Source organism: Spinacia oleracea, chromosome 4 (assembly GCF_020520425.1).
Source record: "Spinacia oleracea cultivar Varoflay chromosome 4, BTI_SOV_V1, whole genome shotgun sequence".
NCBI lineage: Eukaryota > Viridiplantae > Streptophyta > Magnoliopsida > Caryophyllales > Amaranthaceae > Spinacia > Spinacia oleracea.
This window is the reverse complement of record NC_079490.1, coordinates 97,066,646-97,089,655: the sequence shown is the minus strand read 5'-3', so window position 1 is coordinate 97,089,655 and position 23,010 is coordinate 97,066,646. Positions and strand designations below refer to the sequence as shown.

Below are 23,010 nucleotides of genomic sequence, written 5' to 3'. Positions count from 1 at the left end.
GGGCAAACAAACTTTAGGCCCGCCGCCTAACGTATCTAACGGCATCAACAATGTCGCTAGGACCCCAATTGGGGCAAACAAACTTTTGGCCCGTCGCCTAACATATCTAACGGCATCAACAATGCCGCTAAGACCCTAGTCGGGGCAAACGAACTTTAGGCATTTCGCCTAACCTGTCTAACGGAATCAACAATGCCGCTAAGACCCCAATTGGAGCAAACAAACTTTTGGCCCGTCGAAACCTATCTAACGGCATCGACAATGCCGCTAAGTCCCCTATTGGGACAAACAAACTTTAGGCCCGTCGCCTAACCTATCTAACGGCATTAACAATGCCGCTAACACCCCAATTGGGGAAAACGAACTTTAGGCCCGCCGCCTAACCTATCTAACGGCATCAATAATGCCGCTAAGACCCCAATTGGGGGAAACAAACTTTAGGCCCATCGCCTAACATATCTAACGGCATCAACAATACCGCTAAGAACCCAATTGGGGCAAACAAACTTCAGGCCGTCGCCTAACCTATCTAACGACATCAACAATGCCGCCAAAACCCCAATTGTGGCAAACAAACTTTAGGTCGTCACTCGTCGCCTAACCTATCTAACAGAACCAACAATGCCGCGAAGACCCCAATTGTGGCAAACAAACTTCAGGTTGTCACTCGTCGCCTACCCTATCTAACAGAACCAACAATGCCGCGAAAACCCCGATTGGGGCAAACAAACATTACGTCGTAGCCTAACATATCTAACGGCATCAACAATGCCGCTAAGACCCCAATTGTGGAACACGTACTTTAGGCTTGTTGCCTAACATATTTAACATCAACAACATTGCCATTAAGACTATAATTAGGGAAAATATAGTCTAACGTCATCATTAGTGACGTCATACAACATAGCTTGGGTTCATCACCTAATGTCTCTGACGATATCAAGCTATGACGTCACTATATGATTAATTTTCGACAAGTTAAGAGATAGTCGTAACAAATATTCAAGTTTAGGGGCAATCATAACGATTGATTGAGTCAATCAATAACATTGAATAAACTTGAATCTTTCCCAAGAAAGGAACTCGAAACCTATTCGCACATGTCTATGACGTCGAATGTACACCAATACTTCTTGTCAAATACTAAGTTTCTCTCTATCATGTGCCTTAACTCGTCACAACTTATGACTTGATATCTCTTATTATAAGTCTTATGCCTCTCGCCATAAGAGACCATTTGAGTCATTCAAGATACATTCAAGAGAGATTTACCTTCTAAAAAGATAAGAACCTTTGAGGGGGAAATGATGTGGCATAAAATAGCCGGATATCGTGGCCTAATGATAGCTTGATACGTGTCCTATGTAATGCCAAATCGGCAAAACAATCAAGGTGTACGTCTTGCATGCGAACGTGGCACACTATGCTTTCCAAATCCAGTAAAGTAATCACTTATTAATTGGCCCAAGGCCCAAATAAATATTATCTATCACATCTGCTAAGACACTTGTCATTCCAAGAATGATCAGCCAATCATAGGCTTTCTCCATTAGGGTTTCCCCTAGCTTGAAACCATATAAATACCCCCATTTTCCATCGCAAAAGGGAAGGGTCTTCTCCTCAATAGATTACACATTTACAAAGCAACATAGTTAACTAAACAAACGTTTTTCCTTCTCTCTAAACATTCCCAATTTTCTCTCTTTAACAAATACTTACTTAAGTATCGGAGGGAATATTTCTTAGTGAATATTCTTGTTTTGCAGGTATTCTAGAAGATCGAGCCAGCTGTACCAGATACCTCTGTGGAAGTTTCAACCTTAGCATCTGGAAAAACCCCACAACAGTCCTCACACTTACTCGCATCATCTTTTTACTACAATAAATAATTCATCCACTACTCCGGCCACTTTCATCTTATTTTAATAAATTCAACGCTTTCTCCTAAATTTACGTGTCGGTCAAAGTGTATCCTTTAATAAAATACGGAGGGGGTAATTGCTTCAAGTTTTATTAATTGCTTATTATGTGATTAAATGAGTACCTTCAAGTTTTATTAATTACACATTATCTTTAAGGGAGAAATATTCTAGTTAAATATTTTATAAATAAAAAAAGGAATAATTTTCGATTATATGCACGTGACATAATCTAGTAATTGTATATTACTTACTTTGTCTGTTGCTCTCTCGTAAAACTGTTCAAGAAACAGTGAGTCGTTGGTAGAAAAGTGGAAGATCAAGTAATGGAACTAGGAGCAGATGATCCAAAAAATCATACCACCAATCACGACAAACAAACTAATTTCATCTCATCTCAAATTTTAATGGTCGAGATTGTTGGAGTAATGCCATTAGTTTAACAAAGAATCTTTCTTGATCTGATATGGGATCATAAAATGATGTATTGGCTGATTAACAAAGAATCTAAAAAGACAGAGGTATACATATATTCTCTATAAATCAACAAAATATCATCTTTAAAATGTTTTTACAATGAACTGTTCAAATAAAGGTGTAACAACCCCCTAAATGGGTGCCATGATTCAAATTTAGAGAACCAGCACCAGTAAACCACCAAGCCACGTGTTAACAAAAATGGACTCACAAACCGGAGAAGCCCGGACAATGCTTTTCGAAAGCCTTCACTGAACCAAAGACGGCGATGCAAACAAATTCAGCAAAGAGCATCAGATTTTCTATTTTGACAAATTCACTCAAGAATTTGAACTGCTCGGCCAGCTCCAATTGGTTGCACATACTTCGCTGAAACAAATTCCCATTCATGCACTCACCGCCCCAGAAACCCATGGAACAAGCAGCGGTGCTTCTGGGTGAGAGCTTCTATAAGAATCAGAATACTTGTCTTTGAAATTCAATTTGGGCTTTTCCGACTGCAAAACCATAAAGTCAGTTAAATAAGTAGCTACAGATTGCTTAAATATGCTTGGAATCAGAAAAACAGACTAAAGTTTGCTCCTCATATGTCGAAAATGAATTCTAGAGACCTAACAATCCCTCACAATTTACGGAGTAATGCCATAATCAAGTTCATTGTGCAAAAAATAGAAAACAAGTACTCCCTCCCCCAATGAACTTCCTGCTCAATGTTACCTAATTCTCTAATCACCACACGAACCGTAAAGGCGAATTCTAACATGAAAGTGGTATGATTTTGGTCTAATTTAGCAAATTAGGTAGCGAATTGCGTACCCATACCCAATGTCGTACTAGCGAATCAGGTAACAGTGCTCCTGCTTACCGTTTTGGTCGATCCCAAAATTATCATCTTGTTAACTACAAAGGATAAGAAAAAAATCACTCCTTCACGTGCATTTGGCCCCATTTTCGGTTATTACTTCTTCTATCTCCACTATGTCAACCGTTTTTCTTTCACAAATTTCAACAATTTCTACAATGCAAATGATCAGCCCTACTATATTTGCTTGATCATCCAGCCAAAGCCATTGGGAAGTGATTTTGGCACGAAAACTGTGTGAAAACAGTTTTCCCTACTCTCCCTACTCATAGAGGTGTGCCAAAATCAGTTTCCCAATCCATTTAACATCTTCACAAAGAAAAAGATATGAAAACATCAAACCAACTTCTGTACATCAAAGCACAAAACTTCAATAATTGTCAGCTGAAAGTTCGGACGCGTCTTATTTTCAGCTTTCAGCATAAACATTAATCAACCATGCAAAAGACACTTACATATTTCAGCCAGCACTCCTGATGCTTGTGTTCATAAATGTCTGGAGAATAACAACCTGCCTCAGATGGGCAATAAACCCATACATTGCATTTCATTTCACCAGGCTTGGCACGTCTTGCCTGATCGAAGCAAGCCTGGCAACAGTCAGCTGCACTATCTTTATGGTGGGTTAGACCCCATCTAACAGCAACACCATCGTAATCTGTATGAAGTTCAGCATGACACTCAGGAGGAACGGGCCTTCCAGCTAAAGGCTGTTCTTCTGGAAACACAATTATATGTCTCAGTTATACACGCACCAAACTGACAGGAATAAAATGCTGCCTTCAAACATACAATTGTTCTTTTTTTGTTTTTTTGACATTTAAACATACAATTGTAATGCTAAAGATACTTCCGTTTTTTAATTTACTAGCAACATCTCTATGCATGATTTCTATCACTTAAAAATAAGTAAAATTATAGAACTAAGTATACATTGTGTCAAATTCTAACAAGACTCCACATGAAAACTATACTAAAGTATAAATAAATCATTAAAACAGTGGAAAAGTCAAAGCGTTGAACCAAAAAAACGAAGGAAGTATGACATTTACATGAAAATTCAAAGAAAAGGCATTAAATACACAAAAGGCAAAGTCATAATGTAAGATTTATCATTTACCGAACTCATCTATGCCGGGAGGCTTATCGTCATGCTCCTTGTGGATGATTGCAGGGGGTATCCACAGCCCAATTACTTTCATAAATAAAGACCAGTTTGATTCCATGGCCTCAACTAGCAGTGCTATATTGAACACAATTAGACAAGAATTAACAAGGCAATCAGATGATACTGCAAACATGTAGAAGTCCAAAAACTATTAACACGGGTGATGAAAAGAAGCAAAAATGTATATTCAGAGAAAGAAAACCTCACCAGCATCATCAGGTGAAATCATCAAAGTAACATTCTTTTCACCAATGATCAATAGTTTTGCTTCGTGTAGTTTAACTTCCCGCCAGTTTTCAACAGCTTCTGTTGTCAGAAAGTGTGCAAAAGGCGGATTAGAATCATAGGTATATATTTTGAGTCATAATAATCACAACAGCTGACAACAACATTAATAGGTTAAGTGTCATTAGTTTTGCTTCATTAGGTTAACTGTCATTAGTTTAGCTTCCCGCCAGTTTTCAACAGCTTCTGTTATCAGAAGTGTGAAAAAGGCACATTAGAGAAATACTTGACATCATAGGTCTAAAATTTGAGTCTTGCAACAGCTGACAACAACATCAAGAGGGTAAGTGTCATACCAACCAGTGAAGATAAGAAGATTGAAACACAAAAAGCAAGGGCGAGTTGAGAGAAGTTGATCGCACATCATTTTTTATATTGAAACGTGTGTGTGATGACTATTTATCCTACACAAAAGCTATACTTATGATGACCTCATGTATCCAAGTTTTGAAGCAATATTGAAAAACTTTCCACCAAGAACATGTATATATAGGACTCTCGTCTAAGGATGAAGAAATCATTAGGATTTTTCATCTACAGCCAGCCACACAAGACTCTCCTGTCACACTTATATACCTCGCAAAGTAAAAAAAGTGTTCCATTGGAATAGATAAAATCGCAAAAACTTGTGGGGTATTTGAAGGAGAATACGTTGAGCTATCATGGGTGATGTACTGCTGATAACCATTTACCCTGAAATACTACATCATCTGCTGTCTATAAAATGCTACTGGACTAACCAGCATGTTTTATTAGCAGACGTCCAATAAAGCACAAAGTTCTAAGATATAGGCACTCAAAGGGATCCATAACCAGGTCACAGTTTTTCAATTCAGACATCTAGCAGATTCTTTATTATATTTCCTTGGACCGATGTTTTCCAACCAAGAACAAAGACAAAAAGCTGCACCGAGAGTGAACTCTACCAGCGAACATTATACCAGCATGGCTAGTATGTTACAATGACAGCCAAGGAACGTCAGAGCTTCCACTAAAGAATCAGAAATGAAGACAAAGAACCTTGAAGCTCTCAGCCTCTGGGAGTCTGATGATGGTGCTGAATTCCACGGAACAGCCTGCTGAAATGGACTTTTCTCTTTCGGGAAAAACAAATTTCAAGTCTACATCACTCCAGTACCTCTAAAGAAACTCCTGCTAGACATAGTAAAGCGGTATGCATGCAGCCTTACCCTTGCGACAGAAAAGAGGCTACTTTAATGTGACCATAGATCCAAAACTGAAATGAGCAATTGCTACTTTACAATCAATAAGCAGTACATAAACAAGTATGAGCTCTCTGTCCAATTTTCCATCCTTCTTTCAAACATGGCTTTTCATACAAACCCAATGCCAAGTCTCTGGCAAGTGGTCTTCAAAAATTTTAATAGTAGAAAGTGACGTGACATTGGAGGTAAGAAGAGACAATATTGATTTCACTAGTAATGGTGGTTGTCTTGACAACGGGAGACGATCCACTAGACCACTACCAGGTACTGATCTGAGCATTGACGAGGTGAAGACAATCACATCATTGATATAGCGAAAGAGGCGAAAAAAGCAATCCATAAAAAGATTTGGCGCCGCTCACTAAATTATGTGGTTAATAATATTTGTAAATCGGTGTTCTAGCCACGTGCTCTAATCCTCTGAGCTATAGGCCCCACCCAGCGGTTGACTGATGTTGGTGGAGTAAGAAGGGATGCATCATATTTAGATTTTGAGTATTTTGGAACAAATAGAGAGAGAATATAAGCAATGTTACTCGGACACTTCGTTTCACCTAAGTACATGGGTCATATTCTTTACACTCCGACACGGGTTTGAGACTTGACATTTCATTTAAGACCAAAAACATGAAATTTTTATATAAAACAGCCAAGTTTGACACTCGGACACATACCTTGTGTCAAGTTTGAGTAACATATAAGACAATATAAGTTAAAAGACATAAATGGTGAGAGGGGGGCGTGTTTGGAATGAACTCCATTCCCACCTGCGTACACAACAACAAACAACAACACACAACAGCAACACACCGCAAAGAGCAGAGGAAGGTTGAAGGTTGATTGATAGGAAGCTCAAGGCTTGGGATACAAACTACTGAGAACTTTCGAGAGGTTCTCTTCTCTCCAACAATTCTACACAATACTTTTCAGATGGTTCTATTGTTTCTTCCCCCCCCGTTTTAATTACAATTTCACTAGCAGACAAATGTAATTAACCCAAGTACAAGGACAAGTGGCTGTAATAAGACAGCATTCCTTAATTGCTCCAGACCGTTGCCTCCACTATGTTGGTGTTGTTTGCTACTGTTGTGTCTCTGCTAAAGCTGCTGCTTCTTTCTCTTCCTTGTTTGTTGGTTGGTTATGTTTCCTCCTTCTTGCATATGTACGGATCAAGGGCGGAGCAGGTGAGTTCATAGCAATACCCCGCCCCCAAACACGCACCTTGTCCTCAAGGTGGAAGGCTGGAAAGCGTTCCTCAATCATGCGTGCCTCCTCCCACGTGGCTTCAAACTCAGATAGTCCCTCCCACTTGAGCAGAACCTCTAGCACCTCTTCCCCATTCCGCTGAATCCACGGGCAACTCCATGTCATGTGTGAGTTGTAGGGGCAAAGCAAGAGGGGTCATAGCCTGGCCTATAGCTCTTTTGAGTTGCGAGATGTGGAAGACCGGGTGTATCTTGCTTCCCAATGGCAGTAGCAGTTGGTAGGCCACCTTGCCAATTCTCTTGGTGACCTGAAACGGACCATAGAACCTAGCAGCAAGCTTTTCAAAGGGTCTTCTAGCTAGTGATTTCTGCCTATACGGCTGTAGCTTAAGGTACATCATGTCCCCCACCCTAAACTCATCATCTCTTCTTTTACGATCAGCTAAGTCTTTCATCCTCTGTTGTGCCCTCATCAAGTTCACCCTAAGCTCATCCAACATCACATCTCTCTCCAAGAGTGTCTCCTCTAAGGAACCCACTGCCGTCTGCCGTCTGCCCTTGTTGCACTCGAATGATTGCTGGGGGATCCCTTCCACAAACCACTTTGAATGGCGACATCTTGGTGGAGCTATGTGGGGTGGAGTTGTACGAGAACTCAGCCCAAGGCAGCCACCTTGCCCACGATCTTGGCTGTCCCGAAGCGAAGCACCTCAAGTATGTCTCCAATTTCTTATTGACTACCTCTGTTTGGCCATCTGTTTGGGGATGGTACGCCGTACTCCGTTTAAGGGATGTGCCGTGGAGACGGAACAGTTCTTTCCAGAAGATGCTAAGGAACACTCGTGTGATCAGAGATAATAGATGAGGGAAACCCATGTAAACGCACCACCTCCTTGGTGAAAGCCTCAGCCACAGACACGGCTCTAAAGGGGTGACGTAGGCCGATGAAGTGGGCATATTTGGAGAGGCGATCCACCACCACAAAAATAGTATCAACTCCTTTAGACACCCGTAGCCCATCTATGAAATCCATAGAGATCTCGTCCCACACTTGGGTAGGCACCAGTAAGGGTTGCAACAAACCCACAGGACATTGTTGAGAGGACTTGTTCCTTTGGCAGACTTCACATTGCCGCACATACTCAGCCACTTGCTTCCGCATCCCCTGCCAAAACCATTCTTGTGCTATGCGTAGAAAGGTCTTGACATCGCCCCCGTGTCAAACCACACTGCTGTCATGGTACTCATGCAAGAGGGAAGGAATTACCGTGGCTGATTTAGGTATCACATACCTCCCCTTGTAGAGCAACTTACCATTGACCAACTCAAATCTCACTTTACATTCCCCTGCCATCAGCTCCCTTTTAATCCCTGAAATGAACTCATCACCTTCCACTTCCTTTTCCAGCTCCTCCCATGATATACCCTGGGATGTCACAATTGCTCCCAGCTCAACCTCACCCGCAGACTTACGGGACAGAGCATCAGCGACACGGTTGGAAGAACCGGGTTTGTAGTGGACCTCAAAGTCGAACCCCATCAGCTTACTCACCCACTTTTGGTAATCCGCACCTATCTCCGTTTGTTGAGCAATAAACCGCAAGCTCTGTTGATAAGACCGAACCACTAATTTCCTTCCCAACAAGTAATGCTTTCATTTGAGTACGGATAAGCAGACTGCCATCAACTCCTTCTCATACACGGACTTACATTGAGCTCTCGGCCCCAATAACCTACTGTAAAAAGCGATAGGACACCCATCTTGCATCAACACCGCTCCTAAGCCAAACCCAGACGCATCCGTCTCAAGCACGAATAACTTCCCGAAGTCGGGCATGGCCAACACAGGGGCAGCACACATAGCACACATAGCTTTCTTGAGATGCTCAAACGCATCTGTCGCCCCCGTTGTCCACCCAAATGCATCCATTTTCAACTGATCGGTCAATGGGTGTGCAATTTGAGCATAACGTGAAATAAACTTACGGTAGTATCCTGTGAGACCCAAAAACCCTCGTAGTTCCCTCAAAATTTTTGGGACAGGCCATTCGGTCATGGCCTTGATCTTATCCATGTCCACTGCCACACCAGCCCCTGAAACAACATGACCCAAGTATGCCACCTTCTCCCTCTCAAACTCACATTTCTTGTAATTCGCATACAACCTGTTCTTCATCAGTGTTCTCAAAACCACTTCCAGATGACACAAATGCTCCTCACAATTGGAGCTATACACAAGTATGTCATCAAAAAATACAAGTACGAATTTACGCAGGAAAGGTTTAAATACCTCATTCATAAGGGATTAGAAAGTGGCCGGGGCGTTGGTCAAGCCGAATGGCATTAACAGGAACTCATAATGCCCTTCGTGAGTGCGGAATGCAGTCTTGTGGGTGTCTTCCGGCCGCACTCGAATCTGGTGGTACCCAGATTTTAAGTCAAGTTTCGAAAAAACCTTTGCTCCATGTAACTCGTCCAAGAGCTCATCTATGATGGGGATTGGGTATTTGTCAGGGATTGTTTCCCGGTTCAATGCTCGGTAGTCTACACAAAATCGCCACGACCCGTCCTTCTTCTTAACCAAGAGAACCGGGCTGGAGAAGGGACTCGTGGACGGTCGTATTATGCCGACTTCCATCATCTCCTTGATCAATTTTTCGATTTCATCCTTTTGGAATTGTGGGTACGGATAGGGTCGTACGCCTATAGGATCACTGCCCCCTCTTAGAATTGAATTATGGAGTGTTCGTGGCTTCGCGGGGGTGGCAGTACCACATCTGAAACACGGCCCAATATTGTTGGAGTCCTCCTGCAAGAACTCTGGTTGCTCCCCTATGGCCCGTCTTTCCTCTCCTTCATTCCCTGCTTCCAGCAAATTCAACTCCAACAACACCCCTCCACCTTCCTTGCGCATCGTCTGAATCATGGCCTTCAACGAGACTCGGGATAAGTGAAGGGTCACCTTGCAGCGTCACCGTGCTACCACCCAACTGAAACTTCATCACCTGTGATTTCCAATTTGTGACCACTGGACCCAGCTTTTCCAACCACTGCACCCCTAGAATTAAGTCTGAGTTACCCAATTTCAGAGGTAGGAAATCTTCCTTCACCACCACACCACCAGCTAGGACCACTGTAATTCCCTTGCAAATTCCCGTCCCTTCCACCGCCTCACCGTTGCCCAGGGATACCCCGAATCCTCCGGACTCCGTTACCGGAATTCTCAATTTCTCTACGGCCTTAAGGGATACGAAATTGTGGGTTGCTCCCGGGTCGACCATAACTACCACCTCGTTGCCGTCTATCACTCCAATCAGCTTCAGGGTTTTAGGACTAGACAACCTGACCACCGAGTTCAGCGACACCTCCACGGGTTCCGACACAAATTCGTACCCACCACCATCTTCGATCTCGTCCTCCTCCCCTTCTTCCACCAACATCACACTGAGTTCTCATCGCCGACAAACATGTCCGATCACCCATTTATCATCACATCGGAAGCAGAGTCCTTTCTCTTTCTTCTCTGTTAATCGCTTGAATTCCCCAAAAGTTCGGTTGTGGGTGTTGGTAGATTTGGGGTATGTTGTCGACATTTGAGAGCCAGACCCACTGTTTGGGCCACTTTTCATTGTTGGGCTTGGCTGACTCAGCAGAGAGTTGGCTCCCACCGAACTTACTTGGTCCTTCTTGCCCAGACCCGCCAGTATAAGACCCCGACCCGTGACCATAACCCGAAAATAGAGTTGATTTATCTTGACCCGTATTGACCGATCCAAACTTTCTGGGCCCATTTACTCGGTTCCTTTCTTCTATTCATGCTGCTACATCCATGGCGTCATCTAGGGTGAGTGGGTTTAAGAGTCGTAGCTCCGCCTTGATGTCCTCCTTTAACCCGTTGATAAACTGCCCTTTCAGCAAGCTTTTCCGGCACGTCAGTTAGCGGCGCCGAAGTTTTGATGAATTTCCGGCGGTATTCCAAAACTGACAACGTCTGCTATTTAGCTAGCCACTGCTCGTGGAGAGACCCTACGTTCAACGGCCTGAAATGGAGGAGTATTCGCGATTTGAGATCACGCCATGAAAGTATGGGTTTCCGGCTGTGACTCCATTGATACCACTTCAAGGCGTCACCTTCCATGGCCACCACCGCCGCGTCCACCTTCTCTTCTTCATTCAGTCGACAGACCATAAAATACTTCTCGCCTCTAAGTAACCACCCGTCGGGGTCACTTCTGTCGAACAAGGGCATCTCCATTTTCCGATATCTCCATTGCCTTCCCCCTCTTTCCTCGTCGCCCCCCTTTCCTTTTTCGAACACCCTACCCGTACCTCTCAAGGGTGCTCACCCTCTTGGTGCGCCGCCGAGTTCTCCGCTTCTTCCTCCACATGAAACAACGGGTGCCCCTTGAGTGGTGGGCTTTTCTTACCGGCGATGGCCTCACGGATTTCAGCCTGGAATTTGTCCTGTTGGACCTTCAATGTCGCAAACTGGACCTCCTGACTCTGCCGAAAACGGTCGAGTCTTCCCTCCAACAGGGTGATCGCTGCGGCTACCTTATCACCGCTCTTCTGAGTTTCTGCTTCGATGGCCAAACGGTTTTCTTCTCCACGGTGTTCCTCAACTGTTCCAGACTCCTGTTCACAGCCTCGGTGACCAACTGTCCAATGGAACCTGCTAATTCATCCAACTGTGCTTTCACCCCAACAATGGTCTCCTCAAGGGAGTCCACCCTCTGGTTTGTTGACGCGGCATCGTGCCTGCTCTGATACAAAATGGAATGAACTCCGTTCCCACCTGCGTACACAACAACAAACAACAACACACAACAGCAACACACCGCAAAGAACAAAGGAAGGTTGAAGGTTTATTGATAGGAAGCTCAAGCTGCTGCTTCTTTCTCTTCCTTGTTTGTTGATTGGTTATGTTTCCTCCTTGCATATGTACGGATCAAGGGTGGAGCAGGTGAGTTCATAACAGTGTTATATACTATGCTTTAAATTACAATAGTGAAAATTACAAAAACTAGATTCGGGCGAGTTAATCTCTATCCTTAGAATAATATTTGTCCCCCATTATATTGTTGATGGGAGTCAAAGCGAATCTACCCCAAGATTCCTAATCATATGAACGGAACATAGCAAAGTCATCCATTCTCAATGAACTTGTCTTTTGGAGATTATTTTTTGATAAGCATTAGAAACGTATTAGACCTTCAATCTACTGCATTAGTATATATAGGAAACCAACTGACAGTTGTCTAAAAACTGCCATTTGATAATATCCTATTAAAATAATAATTAATATATATTTTATAGTAATAACCGCAGAAGATCGATGAACGCTAATTAACATGTTTATATTTATATTAATAACCGCATAAGATTAACGCTAATTAACATGTTTATATTCTTAATTAATTTGCAAAGTGCTAAGTGTTAGTCTTTGATTAATAAATATATAACCAAACTATCAACCCAATTACAAGAACACCAAGCTCAATTCCCGATTTAGCCCAATAACTTAGGTCTCTCTCAATTTTATATTATCATAGTTAAGTGAGATATTGTTAAATTCGTACCAACGCGAGGATTCCAAATATCAATTTTTTTTTTTTAATTTTTACTTATACGCAATTAGAGATATTAATGTCCAAATAAGCATGTTGGGGTATGTGAAAAAAGAAATGTTGCATATAGTTATGAAGCACAAGAGCATATTTATAGACATAAATTAAAACTCGGCCGTTCAGTTACGTAACGGCCGTTCTGTAACCTACTTTGGATTTGCCGTTCCGCGAAAACCCGTTACGTTACGGTTTGACAAAAATCACGTCTTTCTCTCCGCGTCGTCCGTTACAGAACGGTGACTCGCCGTGTTAGACGTTTTTTTCTCCGTTACACCGTTCTTTTACATAAGTTCGTCAAAAATATTTTTTTAATTAGTTATGTAGTTTATAAAACATGATATTTCGAGTGCTTATTTGTTTATAGAATATAATATTCACTCATATTATGATAGATTTGGTTATATTGTGTTGATATAATACTTTTTAGACTCAAAATGCAATAATTAGGCTTAGACATGTTATGTGCTATTTTCCAAAAAATTCACACCGCGTCAGCCGCGATCCGTTCTATTTTTCCGTTACAAGCGGTTTCCGCGACAACGTGACCGTTACCGCGAACGCGACCGCATCCGCGTTCTTTTTCTATGGTTATGAAGCACAAGAGCATATTTAAAGATATACAACATATCATATTTCTTCCATGTGGAAAAATACTCCATATATAACTTCAAATGAAGACTATTTCTAACAAGGCGGGGAGAGGCTGGGGAGAACATGGGTAGAGATCCGGTAAAACCAAGCAAGTGAACACATTGTTTTCCTCTTTTAAATCCGTTGATGAGTATAAATTATGGGCGTTGTGCTACTTGGTTATATTCGGCTTTTTGTTTGGTCATTTCTAGCTTTATAAATGTGTTAAGCTAACAAGATGTGAATCTTTTCATATAAAATTTATGTTCCTATATATGTGTCTAAATTTAGGACAAAATCTCCATGCCGCAAGATCACATAAAATATTCAAGTAAAAGTAGCTAGTAAGGCTAGATGAAGTGTCGATAGCGTTGGAAGTTCTAGTGGGAAACAACACAGAAAAGAGTGCAAAAGTGAAAGGAAGGGAAAGTCCCACATTGGTAAAATACCAACTTCTTCCCTTCTTTATATATTGGGGGTTGAGTGTATTATTTGTTTAAAGAAGTGGGAAGAGGGGTATGGTGCACACACACCCTAGTCGGGCCGGGTGGGGCCTCAAGGAAATCGATGCGCGAGCGTAGGGTGGGTTGTGGGCCCATATATTCTTTTTGGTCGCCAGCACTTTGCTTAGTTCTTTGTTACGAGAATCTTCCCTTGGTTAAAATTGTCTTTTAGAGCAGTGGTTTGGCCACATCGCAGTTCGTAAATCGCAACATCGAAATAAGTTGTTCTAATACTTTTATTTCGTAATGCAATTGGATGACAAGAAAATTTTGAGCACTAGATGAACGAGGATATAATGGGATTTGTTCTTTTCACAGTTTCAAAGGAGTGTAGCAGTATTTTAATTTGGAATCATGTGAAGATCTTGCGATATTGATAAATAAGGATTTTTGGTACATTTCAAATTTGATAAGGGGGTGGTGTGAGTACCATCTTAAGTGGATGGCCCCGACGTGTAAGGGAAGAACACTTAAAATATCTAATTTGAACTTTCATCAATGGTCTATACTGGATTTAACACTTGCTAGTTCAAATGGGAAATCTTATTACTATTAAATTATTAATCGGCTCGAAGTACCTTGGTGTCCTACTCTAAGCACCAACAGAAATTGATGTAGACATGATGAGTGGGTCTGGCTGGTTCATCACTGATCTGGTGAACAGATTCTTTAACTAGAGCTATCCGATATGGCCATATGGGAACCCAGGCCTAACCAGTTATCTTGGCCACACAAATGGGTTTGACTGATTGCAACTGGTCTGGTCTAGACTAAAACACGGATCGGGGATTATTTTTTCTCTTTCTATTTCTATTTTCTTATAAACTAGATGAGCTGGTACAGGGGCCAGAATATCACAGATTTATGGTCTCATTCAGTGCATGCATCGCTTGAATGTCCCGCCAAAGATTCATTTGATTTGTAAAGCATTGGGCCGTGAACCTACGGAATGGGTTCAACCACTGGTCTGGTTGATTAGGCCAAGCCCAACCCACTTATAAGTTAATATCACAATGGATTTACCTGAAGAAATTGCTTTTGATTTTCCAAGGAGAAATCCTATTCAATTTTGATTTATGAGTGCCTTGTTAGATTTTGTAAACAATGTACAAAGACAGGTATGATCCATGTTGTATGAATATCCTTAATTCATGCAGGTGTTGGTGACCAAGGCTACTATTTTGAACCAATGGCTGCTGATGGTGCTCATCCCCCAGCCCTTTCCACTCTCTCACGAGGAGGTGAGGTCTGCGCCTACAGCTATGAGGCTTTTTACCAAAATCTACTGTATACAGTACCTATAGAAAGGGAAAGACCTATAACTCCTCCACCACAGAAGAAAGTTGTGATTGATCCTGGCACCTAGGCAAAGATTCTGATGAAGAACAGATCATAAATGTTGGAACAAAGACCTATGTCAACCAGGTAAGGGTTTAGAGAAGTCACGAATATTGGATAAAATTTTGTAGTTGGGGACACTGGATATTATTACTAAGTTTCTAAACAAGGCCAGAAATGCACAAAGAATAGTGCAAAGGCACTCTTCTTCTTCTTCTGTTATCCACTAATACCAAAACAATTACAGCATTTGGGCTTAGTGTCTTTGAAGAATGATAAATAGCTTCGTCCACATAATCAATAGAAAGTTGAATCCAAGCACCTAAGATCAAAGGATCATTTCAATTTTGTTTAAAGGCTTAGCACTAATATTCCGGAAATAAGGCAGATATTTTGCTGATCTAACATATGCATACGAAAAAAATACTTTATCCAATTCCAAATTTAGTCAAATAGAATTACAATTAGCTACTAATTTTGTACCACAATAGACTCAGGCTAAGATTTTCTAGAAAAACAACCATGGGTCTAATATCACTGCAAGAAGAGGCGAGGGAGCCACATTTAATCAGTCTAATCTTATAATACAAGCCGATTTAACTATTACACTATCCCTTGGAAGTTGGAAAAATTAGCTGCATGCTCTTAAGATCAGCAAAGCCCTAAAAATAATAGCATACGTGAACATATTGACCTGCTGGTATTTTGTGAATGATCCAGGCATAGCTTGTCTTAAAATTTTCCAACAAAAGAATAAGATTTAAGAGAGATTCAGGAAGGTACATCTATGATTTTATGCAGCAGCTCCTTTTCACCTTTGACTAGAGTAAACTGCCATTTCTTGGATTTGCACTTACCGCTTCGTGAAACAGTTCCGGAATATCTTGTGAGTTGTCTATGAAATTTAAACAATTATCCCAAGCAGGACTATTTATTCTTATCCAATCACTCCCATAATCATTAAAAATCCATCTAATTTCAGCTAATTCCAAAAGAAGAACAGACGTAAAACAGAAGAAATGTTCTAACGCAGCAAGTTACCATTGCTGCATTACCTAACGAATGATGCAGGCAACTCACAACCCTCTTGCTACATGGACATTCCAGTTATGGGACAGTGTATAACATAAAGGAAAAAGAAAGGCCTAACTAACAAGATGATGACACCAAATTAATATAATAGAGACACCAATACATGGTGATGCTCCAAAGAAGTTCGACCTCGCTCTACCTTAAATCCTTAATATCCTTAATATCATGGTTCCGGCACATAAAGATCGGATAGGGGACAAATTGCACCAACAAAATCCTAATATTCAATTTTAACAAGCAATCTTCACATAGGCATTTTCTTCGTAATAACTATTCATCTAAATGCAATACCAAAGAGGCAAAGATGAATAATAGATTGCCACATGACAGTTAAGACAAGTAACACCAACCTCTTTGATCAGTCGTGTTTGCTTTAGCAGGTAGGGTTTTGAGAAGTTGCAAGATCTCATCTCTAATTATCTTCTTTAAATGTTGGGGTAACTTCTCCATCCTTTTTTGTTCAGTTAACGCCGTTGTAAATCTCTTAACCTTCATCCCAAAAAGGAATATTTGGCATCAGTTCCATCATTCAAGATTACTTCAACTCACATAACAACCGCGGAGAAACTTTCTCACTAGCTAACATTCTTAACCCCAATCCCACCTCAAATCCAAAGCCAAATAACCAGCAAAACCTTCTATGTTTTAAAATCAGCAAACCAATGCACCAACCAACAAATCCAAGTTTTAAAAATAATAAAAAAGTCTTACCACTTTGACAAGCTCAATAGGCTCCGATGCTTTCCTAATTCGAATCGACTCCTCCATGTTTCTTAATTGATACGGGGTGTACTTAACGTCTAATCGCAAAAACAAAACAAAACAAAAAGAACCTTCAATCAACATCCAAATCAAAACACCACATAATCAAATGAGCATAAACCCTCAAAAATCCTCATCAAATCAACAACAATACTTCAAATCAGACGAACTCAAAATAATTCTCCACCAACAAAACTCACTCCACCATTAACTAAAAACATCCAAACAACTTACATATGAAGAAAAACCATTACAATCATCACAACAAGCAAACTAAAAACAGTGTAAAAAAAAACAATGAAAGATAGAAACTTACTATCCTGTGATGAAGTATTGTCACTGGAGTAGATATAAACAGAGCTGTAAAGACAACGAAGAACATAAAGTGCAATGACAATGTTAATTGAGCAAACAATTAGTGTAACTTTCTTATAAGAACAACCCCATTTCCCTCTTGCTTGATTCCCCCACTCTATCCTCGCCATTTCCCACTTTCACCTTCTTTCCTCAACACCCTATTCTTCATTCCACCATATCCCTCTATTCTACAAAGTAAACTTCAATTTTTTGAACTTTGTTTTTGGGTGTTTTTTTTCTCTAATTTCAGTGTCGTGGGATGCAAATATTTACAGATTTTTGGCAAATTTGGTTTCTGGGTATTGCAGATCGGTGTTTGAATTGCCCAAATTTTGGATTTTTTTCGGAGAATCTGTGAAAAGATAGCAGTGCTGAGATGAATAAAAACGGCAACTCCACCAAGGAAAAAAAAAAAAACTCAAGAAAAAAAGTAAAGTGGGTATTGTTTAGTAGTTGTTGAAACTACTTGGTTTAAAGTTTAGTCGTAAATCCAGGAAGAATTAGGAGCTGTTTTAATGACGGAATTTGCGGGTCTGTAAATACTTCAGTATATATTAGGTGAACAGTACGTCTCTCGTGTGACCAACTAACCATCAACTTGATAGTGTGACGCGCATTCGCAATTACTACGCAGAAAGTTATTAACCGGTGTTACTTGTCTTTCTATGCTGGTGTTACTTATACATGTATTCGCTATTACTTTTCTTATTTTATTGCAGTTTCTTGAATTTCGTGTTAAAAGTTCATTGTATAGATTGGTGTTACTTGACTTTCTATGCTGGTGTTACTTATACATTGTATTCGCTGTTAATTTTCTTGAATTTCGTGTTAGATGTTCCTTGTATAGACTAATGTTATTTGACTTTACTTATACATTGTATTCGTTGTTACTTTTCTTGTTTTATTGCAGTTTCTTGAATTTCATGTTAGAGGTTCCTTGTATAGTCACGTGTTACTTGACTTTCTATTCTGGTGTTACTATACATTGTATTTCTTATTATTTTTCTTGTTTTATTGCAGGTTCTTCAATTTAATGTTAGAGGTTCCTTGTATAGACTGGTGTTACTTATATTCCATGCTGATGTTACTTTTAGGTTTCGTTAACCAACGCACTTGACTTATTTATAAGTGTGAACATGTCACACCATCAACTTGATGGTGTGGCTGGTCTCATATAAGACTTTATGTTAGGTGAATCATGAACCCGTTTGTAGGCCAAACACCTTGTTTTTTTTTCCTCGACTCCACGTTTCTTAAATTAAAAAAATGTTCATGAAATGCCCCTGAGGTTTGCATAAACGCATCTTTCGAATCACATAACATACCCCTAAATATCCGTATTGTTCATGAGATGCACCTTCAGTTAACATCGTTAGTCTGCCGTTAGTGGAGTTTTACTATTTTGCCCTTAATTGTGTTATGGCGCCATTCACTTCCCTTCCCTTTGACAGAAACTCAAAAAAAATAAACTTCTCATATTCTTCTCTTTCTCTCTCCTCTCCCCTGTTCTTCTTCAAGCTTCAATCCTACTCGAAACCCAGTAATTCTGGGTAGATCTTCATTGTTCTTGTGAAATTTGTTGCGCACCTTAAAGGCGAGTTCGTGGTTGTGATTTTGCTTCATTCGCGACAAAAAAGGGAGAAACTTGAGGCGATTAACACTACAAAAACCTGGCCCATTTACGACAAAACATTTACGACAGGCCTAAACTCCCGTCTTTGAAGTATATGTTTTAGGACAAGATCTTGAGCCCGTCGTTTTAGTGATCCTAAGGCCTTACCGTTTCTTCTTTCTTCTAACTGGCCCAATCTTCTTTATAAACATTTTAAAGCCTAAAACCTTATTTCTCTCTCATCCTCTCCTCTTTCCTCTCCGACTCTCTCCTTTCTCTCTCTCACTGACGAAAGGTTTTTTTCTCTCTCTTCTATTCCATTCTCCTTCCTAAATTTATTTTGAAATTGATTCATGTTTTCGATTGACGAATTCATGAGTATTATTTTTATGCAGATTGCATCTATCTTTGATTTTAGATCTTCTAGTATGGCTGAATTGAGCAATTGAAGGTCAATATTTCACCATTCGAGCGATTTATTTCTGGTATTTATCTTTCTTAATTCGATTTTGACTTTTTTTTTACTATTATTTTGTATGAATTTGTTCAGATTTTGAGTTTATTCTTCATTTTTCTCCGCGATTTCTCGCAATTGTTATATGCGATTTTTATTGGATATAATTGCATCCATAATTATATCGTTTCGCTTGCAATTTTCCTATTTTTTAGGCGTTGTAAGTGACCTAAAATTTTTTTTAGGTATTCACTCAAGCTAATTTGTTTCGAAGTATCTTCAATCAAGCATTTGATGTTTGATGTTGTCATTCTGTTGTAAATTATGTGTTTCGAAGCATCATTTTGTGATTTTGAGGTGTTTTGCTTGCGTTTGGCATGTCGTTTAATTTTTTTGCTTGATTTTTCCGATTTTACAAATATTAATTAATTTCTCTTGTTTTTGGCGATTTTGAGTTATTTTTAGTGAATTAATGTTTAATAATTGGTTGATTTTTAGTTTAGTTGTAATATGTTTTATGTATTGCCAGTGGTTAAGGATGTTTTTATTTTTATTTTTTTGGCTTTTTAGCTATCTGTTAGCCCTATTTCAAATTTGTTTCTGAGTTAGCTATGGACTTTGGTGGGAGTAAACTTCCATGATAATGCATATGGTGTATCTAAGAATAGACTTAATTACACAAATTTAGACAAGATAATATGAAATATACTGTGTGTACTTGCTCAGAATTGTTGAATTAGGATGCATATCTTATGTTACTAGTCTTTTTGCTAGCCTTGAACTTCTGCGGGAGAGTGGGAGACAATTGCCACAACAAATTTAACTCTCCTAACTTGTACATTGAAGATTCTATTTGAACTAATTATGCTCTGTATCAGGTTCTTAGTTGCGATGACATTTTATAATTTACTCATTGAGTAGAAAATAGTTGCGATAGAACTTTTAATCTTTGTAGGAATTATCTTCTTATCTATTCTTTTCATGTAATTTATTGTGCACAAAGTGGTGCTTCCATCAGTGTTGTTCCCCTGCTTGACTTTCTAAAGTTCATCCTGTATCTCTTCTAGAGTTTATTTTCAGTTTCATAAACCGCAGTCGTTTTGGTGATCGAAATATTTGCCATTTGTTTTCTAGGATTTCATGGATATTGATACTAGCACTCACTTGGATATGCTCCTGCTCTAGATGAAGGTGTTTTTTTTATAAATATGAGGCCTACATTTGCATACACACCTCAAATGCTTCTACCTTGTCTTTATTCAAATTATGCTTTAAAAGGTAATTTCTTACTAAACACAGAACTTAATGTTTTTCATACGATTGTTTCTTGCCTTTTGCTATTAATGTTTGGGATAGAACTTCGCATTATAAACTTAAAGGTTCTTGAAACTCATACGTTTTGCATTTCATTCTGTATAGATCGAAGTGAGTGCCAGAGAAGGTAGTGTAACACCCCGACAATTCTCTCTTTCTAAGATAACCTTTTAATATAAAACGTAGAGAATTATCAAGGCATTATCGCCCGTGTGAAAACGTAACGGCTTATTCAGAATTTTGCAGCGGAAAACATAAAACTAACTTTAGGTTTATAAATAATCGATTACAGATTTAATCCCAAAAACCAACCAACGAAAATAAGGAAATATAAATAGTACGACAAGTTTAAAGTCCAAATTAACAAACCAAGTTACTTAGCAAAACAAAATAAATACAAGCTCTCTAATCCCGATCCCAATGATGCATCACCTTCAAACCTGTAGATGGGCAACGCTTATTGATCCTTAGAGACTGCTCACCAAAGATGGGTCATCACAGGATCAATAAGGCATAGCCATGATCAACACACACAAAAAAAGCACGTAATCAGCAAAGCTGAGTACTACATACTAAAACAATAATAATCCTAACATGATTCTATTAAACGAACAATCCTAACATGATGCTAATGAAACATAAGTAAGGAAAACCTAAACATATTGACTTGAAAGCTATACTTGACTGGACTAGAATTTTGTATCATTAACATTATTTTAATTGAAATAGTCAATGGACTGAGTTGTCTACTAGAAACTTCTTCTTCTTCACTAAGGAAGACGAGGTACGGGCGCGACTCCGTAAACCCCAATGACCTGCGATATCGAGGGACTTTTGAACAAAATAGAACCGGTGATCAATCCGGCCCCAGAAAAAGCCATAGGCGACCCATGACCCCAACTCCTGATTGTCCGTCACTTTAGACGTGCACAGTTTAAAGCTATTTCTACCCAGTTTCACTTTACATGATTTACAAATTAAACTCTGTTGTGACTCAACAATCACACAAACAACATTTATTCACGACTGTTTTTATCTTGGAATTAAGTAACTGATCACAAGGGTATCAATCAAGACTCATTCCAATTAAATCCAACCTTTCTTTTAATACTGATCAACCCCTCTATATGGGTATAAGGTTTCAACTTACTAAAAAAGGTCCTCGGCCCTCATAAAGTAGTGAAAAGCTAAAAGGGAACAATGAGCAATCGATCTGAATCAATATATATATATATATATATATATATATATATATATATATATATATATATATATATATATATATATATATATATATATATATATATATATATATATATATATATATATATATATATATATATATATATATAAAATAAAGTTCCCAACTGACATGCTTGCATCAATAATCCATACTCACATGTTATAATTCTCATACTAAAATCCATGTTCAACACGTTCATCCAACAACATTAAACATGTAAATTTCAACATAACCAAGTTCAAAGACATAACAACATGTTTCAACATAAGCACACATCCCCAAACACACAGGTATGTACGTACCTTGTGTTAACAAACTGATAGGCCACTTTAACGAATTCAAAAGTCTCCTACAAAGAATTCTCCGCCTGAAAACAACCAATAAAATTCCCCAATCAATATCCAGCAATTTACAGCAATACTAAAGTACTCTAAATACACCCTAAACACATTTTGAACCATCCCCAATATCGAAACTTAACTAAATAACCTCCAAGCATAATAACTATTAAACTAATGATCCCAAAACGTTCTAAACTCCAATAAAACATCCTTTTTAAAATTTCCAGCAATATAGAATAGTTTCAAACGTCCACAAAACATAATCAACGTTCTTAAAATCATAGAAATAATAGCTTTAATAATGTATAATCATTCTATTATGATTTCAAAACTATTAAAATCTTGGCATTCATGCTTTAAATACTTAAAATCATTATTTCAATTCAATTACATAATCTGAAAATTAATAATTCAATTATGCAAACCTATAATTCTGAAATTCATAATTAAATCATAAAGCTTATAATTTAAATTCAAGAAACGTAATTTAAATTATTAAAACATTATTAAATTCATCATTTAAGCATATTATGCAAATCTGAAAATTCTAATTAGATCATAAAACATATAAATTAAATTCAAGAACATAATTTCA

The 23,010-nt window shown here is 39.0% G+C and overlaps 1 protein-coding gene across 2 annotated transcripts; it reads right to left on the bottom strand.

Annotated features, from left to right (window-relative positions):
• Positions 1–2,389: 2,389 nt before the first annotated feature.
• On the bottom strand, positions 2,390–17,965 carry LOC110788510 (uncharacterized). Of its 2 annotated transcripts, XM_021993150.2 has the most exons (7): positions 17,411–17,965; positions 17,044–17,132; positions 16,683–16,821; positions 4,634–4,732; positions 4,379–4,501; positions 3,714–3,976; positions 2,390–2,893 (listed from the first exon to the last, which is right to left on the bottom strand). In XM_021993150.2, the coding sequence occupies exons 1-7, from the start codon at positions 17,577–17,579 to the stop codon at positions 2,783–2,785; spliced, it is 993 nt and encodes a 330-aa protein (XP_021848842.1). In that variant the 5' UTR covers positions 17,580–17,965; the 3' UTR covers positions 2,390–2,782. The 2 variants fall into 2 exon arrangements, with proteins under 2 accessions (XP_021848842.1, XP_021848843.1); XM_021993151.2 differs by lacking the exon at positions 17,044–17,132 and having other exon boundaries at positions 17,411–17,943.
• Positions 17,966–23,010: the final 5,045 nt, after the last annotated feature.